General features: G+C 35.7%; 2 protein-coding genes across 2 annotated transcripts; one reads left to right on the forward strand and one right to left on the reverse strand.

Moving 5' to 3' along the window:
* Positions 1–687: 687 nt before the first annotated feature.
* LOC18609336 (glycosyltransferase family 92 protein RCOM_0530710) lies at positions 688–3,552 on the forward strand. The gene has a single exon (XM_007044386.2). The coding sequence runs from the start codon at positions 1,489–1,491 to the stop codon at positions 3,319–3,321; it is 1,833 nt and encodes a 610-aa protein (XP_007044448.2). The 5' UTR covers positions 688–1,488; the 3' UTR covers positions 3,322–3,552.
* Positions 3,553–3,763: 211 nt separating this feature from the next.
* On the reverse strand, positions 3,764–9,860 carry LOC18609335 (protein COFACTOR ASSEMBLY OF COMPLEX C SUBUNIT B CCB4, chloroplastic). Its single transcript, XM_018129834.1, has 9 exons — positions 9,710–9,860; positions 9,447–9,613; positions 8,759–8,858; positions 8,562–8,635; positions 7,412–7,593; positions 7,230–7,300; positions 6,098–6,181; positions 5,297–5,443; positions 3,764–4,193 (listed from the first exon to the last, which is right to left on the reverse strand). The coding sequence occupies exons 1-8, from the start codon at positions 9,815–9,817 to the stop codon at positions 5,360–5,362; spliced, it is 870 nt and encodes a 289-aa protein (XP_017985323.1). The 5' UTR covers positions 9,818–9,860; the 3' UTR covers positions 3,764–4,193; positions 5,297–5,359.
* Between the last annotated feature and the right edge of the window lie 999 nt (positions 9,861–10,859).

Here is a 10,859-nt window from a genome sequence, read left to right on the forward strand (position 1 = left end):
TCGCCACCTGTCACCTAGAACACTTACGCTTCAAGGACTGCTTCAATCTTTCTCTTTGTCGCTGCTAGCGCATCTCGATTCACTCATTGCAACACGTCCTCTTTGCCTAACTAAAAGAACCCTCTACAGATGGGAAGGGCAATGGGGCTTTCCAACGAGTCTGTTTGATGGATAGAAGGAGGTTGAGAGAGGACAAAAAACCAATCTGTTATGAAAGGGAATTTTCGCTTTTGTCCTCATGTTCAATTGGACCACCTCAATGTTAAATGAACTTTCACCAAGACGAAACTTGTGAAGTATTTTGTTTGAAGTGGTGAGATTAAAAAAAAAGCTATAAATAGTTATTAAAGAAAAGAATAGTTTAGTAATAATTGAAATGATTGCACACACAAAAAAATCTAGTATACTAATTAACTCATTAAAATGATTTTTAGTTAGTATGTCGTGTATTATGCATTTGTTTCTATTTATTAAAAAAATTGATTAAAAATTTATTTTTAACTTAAAAGTAAAATCAAGTGTTTTAATAATAATTGTCAAAATCATGTAATACACAGTACATAATTCAACTTAACAACCATAACCTTCTTTATATGAATTGAAAATTTAGGACAGATTGCTTGAAAGAGAAAAAGTGAAACACAAGGAAACTTCATAACTAACAGAAGGAGAACACAACAAATGGCTTGGTAAAACCATTTAAGAAAAAGGGTAGAAGAAGAAACAAGGAAACGTGAAAGTAAAGGGTGTTTGGGTGCGTGCTCTTTTCTGATTGAGCACCAAACATTAGGAAGCACACTTTAATATGGAAATGAAACAGAATTGATCATAATGATGATAAATGAGAACAGAATTACAGTAATCCCTACCAAAAATAAGTCTAAATCATGTAGTAACGACGACTAACAAAGTTGGAAGCTTGTCCACGAAAGCCAAGTGTCTGCTTGAAATCATAAAATAATAAAAAAAGAGAAAGAAACAAAGGAACATTGTCCTACACATATCAACATCAAGGCTGAGCATCCACCTGTCCAGACTCTAAAAACCCATACGGCTCCCTCCCACAGTCCCACTACTCTCTCCTGCCAAGTCCCAACCCGAAAAGAAGAAAGAATTCAACCAATAATCTTCCATAATTCTGCTGCTACAGCCAACACAACCCCATTGTTAGTCTGTCCTTTGACGGCAGCCATAAACGCGTCCTCCCACCCCTTTTCTACCTCCCAAAAAATGCAAAAAGAAAAATAAATAAATAAATAAAAAAAAACCCTGTCGGTACTTGGTTCCAGATCTACACTCTCCCAAGTACTCCCTGGATGGGATAGCCAGCTCCCATAGCAAAAGAACCTCACCCTGGACGCCAGATCTATCGTTATTCTTTTCCTTGTTGGCTTCTTCTTCTTCTTCCATTTTTCTTTTACTTGTAACTATTAGTTTCAGCCCTTTTTATTTTTCTTTCTTGGGTTTTCTTTTGGATTCTGAAAAGATATGGATTCTGAGCAACGTCGGAAGCGGAAGAGAATCTACAGGCCGTACTCGCACGCTCAGTTTTTGTCTGTAAGGTCGTTAATCTTGTGCTTGTCTTTCTTAGTTTTCCTTTTGTTCTTGTCTTCGGACAGGTTTCCAATTCGGACCGTGTCCTTTCACCCAGTTCTCAGCGTCCCACATTTTTCAATCCTGTCAAAAAGTTCCCTTCAGGATTCTTTTCATGGTAAATTACGATTACCCTTGAGAGTAGAAGATCGAGTCTTGTTCCCTGATCACTTGCTCTTGCTTGTGTCCAGCAAGATTAATCAAGCTGACAAGTTGGACTGTGTTTACTACAAGGTTTTAAATGATTCTCGTGAAATGATTGCGGAGGAGACTGTTCAGCAGGGGGTTTTGTCTATTGATGAATACGATGGGTTTAGATCGATTGTTAGGTGCCCTCTCCCGCCTCTGAATTATTCGGCTGCTGTGGATTTGAGGCGGCGTGGACATGGGGTTGCGTATGATTGGTCTTTCAGAATTAATCAAACGGTTCATTCATGGGATAGAATGGTTTATGAAGCTGCAATTGATGGGAAAACGGCCGTTGTTTTTGTTAAAGGGTTGAATCTTCGACCCCATAAAGAATCCGATCCTGCCCAGTTCAGGTGCCAGTTTGGTTTGCGAAATTGGGATAAAGGTGGAGGATTCGTGCTAATGACTGAAGCAGTAGCGGCTGCACAAGAGGTTGTTCGGTGTTTCTTGCCGAGGAGTATAAGAAATAATCCGGATAAGGGTCAGGGAATTCGAGTTACTGTTGTCCATGTTGGTGAGAGTGATGCCGAACGTGAGCCTATGCCGTCCGTGCTTAAAATTCACAATTCCAGACCCTATGAGCACAGGAGGAATCACAGAGGGCAAAAGGAGGATATGCCAATGCCTTCCGTGGCTAGACTTTACAATTCAAAGTCCTACCAGAAGAAAAGGAAGCGGGGAAAGTATGAGCTCTGCGTTTGCACTATGCTATGGAACCAGGCCCCGGCACTGCGGGAGTGGATTATGTACCATGCCTGGCTAGGGGTTGAACGCTGGTTTATTTATGACAATAATAGTGACGATGGAATTCAAGAAGAAATTGAAGAGCTTGATTTTCGAGACTATAATGTCAGCAGGCATACCTGGCCATGGATTAAAACCCAAGAGGCAGGGTTTTCACACTGTGCTTTGAGAGCAAGAAATGAGTGCAAATGGGTAGGATTCTTTGATGTTGATGAATTCTACTACTTCCCTCGTCATCACCGGCGAGCTTTACTGGGTCAAAATTTACTAAGATCCCTGGTTGCAAATTACTCCTCATCAAGGACAATTGCAGAAATAAGAACAGCTTGCCACAGCTTTGGGCCATCTGGGTTGAGCTCACCTCCGTCACAAGGAGTAACTGTAGGTTACACTTGCCGGCTTCAAAGCCCTGAGCGACACAAATCTATTGTGCGCCCTGATTTGCTCAAAGACACTCTTCTCAATGTGGTGCACCACTTCCAGCTGAGAAAGGGATTCAAGTACCTTAATGTGCCTGAAAGTTCCATCATAATAAACCACTACAAGTACCAGGTGTGGGAGACCTTTAGAGCAAAGTTCTTCAGAAGGGTTGCAACCTATGTTGTTGACTGGCAAGAGAACCAAAACCAGGGGTCAAAGGACAGAGCGCCTGGGCTAGGAACTGAGGCAATTGAACCACCCAATTGGCGACTACAGTTCTGTGAAGTCTGGGACACTGGTCTGAGGGACTTTGTCCTGGCAAATTTCGCTAATCCTGCCACTGGAGGCTTACCCTGGGAGAAGGCTCTTCTGTAACCAGTACCAAAATTGCTTGCTTCCAGCTTGACCCCCGTGTAAAACAGAGTAATGACACCAGCCGAAATTCATTCTTTTCATTGTTTTTTGCATTTTTATCTGATTTTTTTCATAGATAGGAGATCAATTGATTATAGGGTTCTTACACAGTTGTAAATTTTGTGACAATGAATAACATTTTTTTTATCTCTTTCTATACTAATGAATGAGTTATTAATGATTCTACCTGTACTTTGTTTTTGTTAAAATGGTTCATGCTACAGCATCTTCATGTTTCTCTACTGATGAGATAACCTAGGAGAGGACATAACTTCAAGCATTTGAATGAATGTAAGTGGAAAACCTCTGATAAAAAGTGTTGGAAAACTTAGAATTCTAATTTGTTAATAAGAATAGGATGAACTAGAATGCATAGTCTAAAATGTTTCTGAACATCTTATGGTATAAAATAACTCCATCCTCTATATATTACATATAATTGCAACTCGTTCACTAGGAGCTTCCTAAAGCTGGAAAATTGAACTAGCAATTTGGAAGCTTAGCCTATTACAAAATATAAGCATGATATACTTTTCATGCACAGCCCTACACGCACATTCCCTACAGCTAAAAAATATGCCATTGCAGGTTTTGTAGCATCCTGGCATATAACAGAACCGTTATAAGGAAATACTAGGTTTGGAATTGTTTTTGTTTAAATAAGAACTTTTCAACAAGCAAGTCCAAAAATGTTTCAATGCACGCGTCAGAAATAGGCAATAGAAATATTTTAGAGGCCTGAGCAAAATTGAATTACTAATTGGCAGAATGAATGGGCCTGCATCCTAATATCTTCTGCCCTCAGTTCCAAGGAGCATCACTACCTGGGAAACCTAAAAATTAAAAAATGAAAAACAAAACAAATTCAAACTCGGGAAGATGGAGAGAGGGAGCATTAAATCACAAAGTAGAGAAAACAAACAACCAAAGTAACATATTACAAATTTGAAAAGATAGACCAAAAGAGGTGTGTTTTACATTTATGTTTTCATGCCCCAAGTGGTTGAGCAGGATTTGTGTTTTTGAACCAAGATATTGCAAATATTACAGTCAGTCAAAGTTCATCCATGTACTTCACCTATCATATTACATAGAGAGAATCCAATTTATATCCATTGAGCATAGACAGCAGTGGTGCTAAATCATGAACATTAATAGAGGCAAGTATGCAGAACATTACACCTTTATTAAAATGCATGACTTGAAACTATGACCAGTCTTCGAAATGTGATCTTAATCTTTATTTTGACTAATGATGCCCCCAGTTTATAGTTTTGCCCTTTGTATACCGGACAACATAGCATGAAAAATTGAAAAATGTGTCAGAGTGCATTTTCTGCACAAGAATCAGAACTTATGTTTCGAGGTAAAAGTCACTGATTGTCCTAGAATCATGGATGCTTTTCACCAAAAATAAATATCCAGATATCAGATACCATCAAATTGTCCTAAACAATATAACCTCAATATTCTCTTCATAGCATGTGATTTGCACCTTGTAAGATTTATGATTATTTACTTGGTCTCATCAGCAACTAAACAGAGTGTGACAGAGAGTTAATGAGGAAAATAGAGTGATTTTATAAATTCAAGGTAAAAAATGTGAGGACAGAGTTCAGAACATGATTTTGCTTTTCTATCAATGGAATGCATATGCAGAACATCCTACATTTGTACTTCAACAAAATTGCTCTTCACAGTTGTCAAAGATGCCTTCAGATAGCATTCGAAAAAAGAAGTGGAAACATGACAAGCTAAATTAGATGTCATCAAGGGTTTACTTTTGCCTGATTAATCCATGTGCCACCAAATAAATCTTTCAAAAAGAAGAAAAGACAAAACGCACTATTCCTATATTCTAGAAGTCATACCCAATTTCCTTTATAGTCTCACAATGTTGAATTGCAAAAAAGGAAAAGAAGAAATAAAGAACTACCTTAAATGAAGGCTGCAGTAATGTTATGAACAATAGATAAATGCTCATAATCTTGTTTCAAATTCACTCTTGCACCACTGTTGGCATGTCACTCATGAATTTTGCAAGTGTTGCATCCAATTTCTCTCCAATGAAAGTAATCCATGCCTGAAAATAGAGGAATACCATGTTAAAAGGATTTAAAAAAAAAAAGCAAAAAAAAAAAAAAGAGGAAGCAAATTTAAAAGAGAAGGGGAGGAGCAGGTGACGAACTACCACAACAGCAATCACAATGGAGTTTCTGATTAATCAGCAAGACAGCTGTCTTTGAAATTAAGATAAAATTTTATCTATAGGAGTCAAAACTTTGGTGAAAAGAATTGTTTCATCTATCAGAAAACAGAAGGGCGATATATAAATGCTTAAAACTTTGTATTCTATTGGGGTTTAGAATGACTGACAAAATTTAAGTCTTCATTAAGTTTTAAAATCACCAACCCATGACACAAAACTGGAGAACAAATAATGACCTATATCCAAAACTGAAGAACAATAAATGACCTACAATCAAGTAAAGATCTCTGTTTTGCACGTCATAACGTAAGAGCTAAATGAACCCACACCCAACCCCCCCCCCCCCCCCAAAAAAAAAAAAAACGAAAAAACGAAACGAACTANCCCCCCCCCCCCCCAAAAAAAAAAAAAACGAAAGACATGGAGACACTAGGATGAAATATGACATTTATGACAAAAAGATTTGCATTGTTGGATTAATACTAACAAGAGAATGGATAATTGAACACTGCTAACAAAATAAAGTACCTGGTCAGAAGTTGTGAAACCCCTGATTGTGTCCCCACCAAGAATCGCAATGCCTTTATCACCCAGTGGTTGCAAGATCACTGCCTAATAAAGTTAAAATAATGTAAATTCTCTCATCTATATATACATAAATAATATTTGAAATGAAGATCTCAAACTTATATCTTGCAAATAGATACAGTAATTGAACACAAAACTTAGTCTGCAGATGAAATATCTTTTGTTCTGTGAAAGGTAAGGTTTAAATTTATCCTAGAGATTGGTAATATAAGCATAACTGATGGTAAATAGAAATGTGAAACCAAGTTATGGCAAGAATCCCAAGAAAATGATCCTCTACAATCATACTGCACAAAAGAATGAAATAATCACAAAATGTTTGCTCTGAAAGACTTAAAGAATAGTGAGAAATAGCATACAGATGGAAAAAAGCTACAAAATTAACTGTTATCTGCATTTTGCCTTAACATGTGGGGTTAAAAACTATTTGCCAAATATCTGTTGTGAGAGCTGATGTTTCCTATTGCTTAGAAAAAAAAAAAAAAGAGAACACAGTTTCCCATTGCCTATAAAAATAAACACTTGATAAATGCATTTGCTAGAGTTTTAAAATTTCATCAACAAATTTTAAGGAATTTCTTTCACAATAATGGTTGAATAAAATGCATCAAAGCTGCTTTTATTTTCATAAATGTTCCCTTCTGCATCCTTCCCCCCACCAAATAAAAAAAAAAAAAAGAACCCCAGTAGGGTTGAAGAAAAAGTGATAATGTTCCCATGAACATAAATTTGAAGATAAAATATGTAAAAGAGAAACAAGGAATCAAAAAAGTTGTTAGAAAAAAAACCTTTGACAGGAATATTTCACCTAGAGTTATTTTTTACTACAATCTACAATTATCCAATCACAACAAAGAATTATGTGAGGGTCAGCCAGTTATAAGTGTGGTCTTCATGATTGTGATTGGACAATCATAGTGCAACAATTGTAGGTGATATGCTCCTGGATTCAAACTTCAGTATTTAGTGTATTAAAGGAATCTAAAAGTCTATAAAGTGCATTGAAAGAATCCCAGCTCTTCACTGCATGAAAAGAAGGTGCACATGAGAAAGAGTAAACATGATTAGAGACCTGCGTATTTGAAGGCAAAAATGGCAGCTCAGACCTCCCAGGGTAAGGGGACAGGTTGGCTAAGTATCTCTCTGCAAAGAATTGAATTAATAATAATTTTGTCAAAACTACTTCCCACACAAACCACTTCAATAGTTTACAACATAAAAGAATAATTGAAAACCCAGACAGAAGTAACTGACGTGCTCCAGACTTCAAAACACCTATACAAAGTGATCCCTGCATCAATTTTGCAGCATCGACAATGACGGGTTCACCATCATTAGGCGATTTAGCTGCCGCACCAATTTGAACAATGCATTTGCAGTCATAAATAATAACTAGAGACCTACAGCATGTTATGGTTGAAAGAGATTCCCAAGCCCTATAAAAAAGAAACAACAGAAATATTTAATCTCAAGACAGGACACAAGAAATAAATATGTTTAGTCTTCGTATATCTTTTAATTTCAGGACACTAGAGCACCTTATGTTTAAGATTTTCTTATCCAATCAAAAAACAAATATATAAACAATGAGGCTGTTAACTGTTTATTACCCAACTTTTAACAATTTCAAGCAAGCAAACCCTACCACTCCTATATTTTATTATTTTTTAATTTCAGAAGCATCACCATTGGAGCTCTACTAGATACAGAAATCAAACTACTTAAAAATTAAAGAAAAATTTGTTTCCGGCAGCGCTCACAATGGTGATTTATCTTAGGAAAACTTAATATAAGAAGAATTATAGATAAATAGTTTAGGAGGAGACAATTTTGAGTAACAAAGGATAACTCAATCATCAGCAATGCATCCCTTGGCACCTAGCTTTGATTTTCAGCAAGGCACTTTTGGGTTTTGATACCAACCATTTGAGACCTAAAATTCCATTTTATCCAGACAAAAGCACATTAGGCATGCACAAGCAGAATATACAAAATGCTTATTCAAATTTTGGAGGTTACCTTAAACAATTTGGTTACAAACTTGAATGGAGAAGTTTTTGCAGACAATAGTTTATGCAGATTCTGAAAGTGAAGTATTTCATTTTATTTACTCCTATTAGGAGACATAGAAGTGACTTACTGGAAATCAGCCAAGTTAAGGAACAATGCTGGTAAAAGAAACCAAGCAATAAATGGATTTAAGCCGAATTTATCTCAAGCCAAGCAAGGTAAGAAAACCATGATATGAACCGCCTCAGCATTATATGTTGTTCTGGGTTAAAATACAAGTGTAATATGATCATTATATGTTGGTATAAACTCTAAAAATTTATGAACCCACCATTGAAAAGTCATACATATGTGAGAAAATCAAGTAAAAAATGAAAAGAGAAGCAAGGAATACCAAAATATCTCAGAAACAACCCATTCAGAAAGTTGAGAATAAAATACTTGGCATTCCACTCCTTGAGGGTCTACCTGATATCAATATCAAGGATAAATTAATCCACTACCATTCAATTTAACATGCACGTGAGCATATCTGGTATGCATGGCTGTGGAAGAAAACAGAACACAAAAAGCGTACAGACTGGCCTTTACCGGAGTGATAGATTTTGGTTGGATTGATAACCATACTAGTCCAGTTAATATACTGGTCACAGCCAAACCAAGTGTTAATAGATCTGCTCTAGACTGTGAACTGATAAGAAAAGAAAAAGCACAATCATTTAATCTTACATTTATGATCATAATAACCTCAAATAACAAAAAGATTGATATGCTGGCAGCAAAACCTTGAAATGAACGAAAAATATAGGGTTAAAATGCAAATTGTGATCATAAACAGTGTTCAATTAGCAATATTATTCCACATTAGTACAAATTTCTATAAATTCACAAATTCAGAAAAAAAAGAAGCAACAAATTAGCACAAACTATTTTAATCTGTCTTAAGTCTAAGATTAGTTGAGCAGTTAATTCGCCAGGAAATGACAATTACCACTAAACTAAGCAAAAGATTAAATCAAAATTTTAAGTTTCTACCAGTAAAGCAACAAATTAACCTAACATTAGTTGACTGATTAATGCATTTAAACCGACATGCAATCCTCTAATCCAATTTAACTGGAATTACACTCAAAATGCTTTGTGAACAATTAACTAATAATCTTCGCATTAATGGAACAAAAAACGAGACAAAGATATCTCAAATTATAATATAAACTTTTAGCTCAATTAAATTAATAACAAATAATAAAAATATTCTAACAACAATATAAAAGATTACCTGCTGGCATCGGCAACGGGAGCAATCCCTGAGACGGCACGGTTAAAGAGAACGGTTAACAAAGACGCTCCCCCGACGTAAATTGGCAAGCTCCGGACTGCTTCGTCCTTCTTAGAGACCCAATGGGCGATCCAATCCCGGCTTGGCTTTGGTCCTTTGTCACTTCCCTTTTTATTCAAGATAAAATGGCGATTAGTTCGTCAATAATTACATTTGAAATGCAATTCAGAGCGTAAAGAGAGGGGGGAAGGGATTCACATTACCCGTTGAATAGAAGAAGCCCTAACAAAGCGCGGGAAATTAGGAAGAGGAGGATGAGGGTGCCTGGGGGTCCATTGAATGCCGATGTGGAGGATCGTTCCCGCTTCCATTGAAAATAAATTACTCCTAATAAATTACAAAAAAATAAAAATAAAAATAAAAATAGTGGAGATAATATCTGCTTCCTCCGGCCAAAAAGGGGAAAAAACATATCGACTTTTGTTTGTTGAATGGCGGGAATCAGACGAGGCTGGTTAGACTTGCTTGATGTCAGCCGTTTGATTGGCTTACTTCGCTGGTGTCATTTAGTATTTTGATTAGCACATAAGTTGTCTTTATCGCTTTAAAGAAAAGAGCTAATCTTATCAATAAAAGAAATAAATTAGCTCAAAGTTCTAAGCATTAGGAGAAAAATTAAACTTTTACTAATAATTAGTAATAATAATAATAATAATAATAATAATCTCTTTGTTTCGAATTAAATGTTAGTATATGAAATTACTCCATTAACTTATCAAGTTACTATATTAATTGCATGTTTAGCCTAACTTTTTTTCAGCTTATCTATCTCTTAAAAGTAAAAACCAGGTCAAACATGATTTTTTGAAAAACTCTTAAAAAAAAGTAGCTTTTTTTTTAAGAACAAAATTTTTTAAAAAAGAGCTTAAAAAAAACTCAAAAGAAGAGCTTTTTCTTCTCTTTTTTTTTTTAAATATAAGAGAATTTTTATTTTTATTTCAAAAATATCCTCATTTATTAAAAATAATTACAATATTATCCTCTCAAAAAAAAAAAGAAATACCTTTTATGATAATTTTAACAAAAATTATAACTTATAAAAAAAAATTTACCAAACAACTTTAGCTTAATTTTAAAAGCTATTATTTTTCATAAGAACTTCATAATAGCTTTTAAGTTAGAAAAAAGCCAGGTCAAACAGGCTCTAAATTTTACTCTATTAAGTTATAGGACATTCATACAACTTGATCAGATGAAGAATATGAGAGATAATCGGAAAAGACTCGAGGATGGAAAACGGTAGGGTAGATCCGATAGAGACAAGATCGGAAGGAGGTGGAGCAGGGAGTGTCGTGACGTGCGGGTCCGGGAACCCGTCCGCCAGACGCGGGCGAAAATTAAAAATCTCAAAGG

Source organism: Theobroma cacao, unplaced genomic scaffold (assembly GCF_000208745.1).
Source record: "Theobroma cacao cultivar B97-61/B2 unplaced genomic scaffold, Criollo_cocoa_genome_V2, whole genome shotgun sequence".
NCBI lineage: Eukaryota > Viridiplantae > Streptophyta > Magnoliopsida > Malvales > Malvaceae > Theobroma > Theobroma cacao.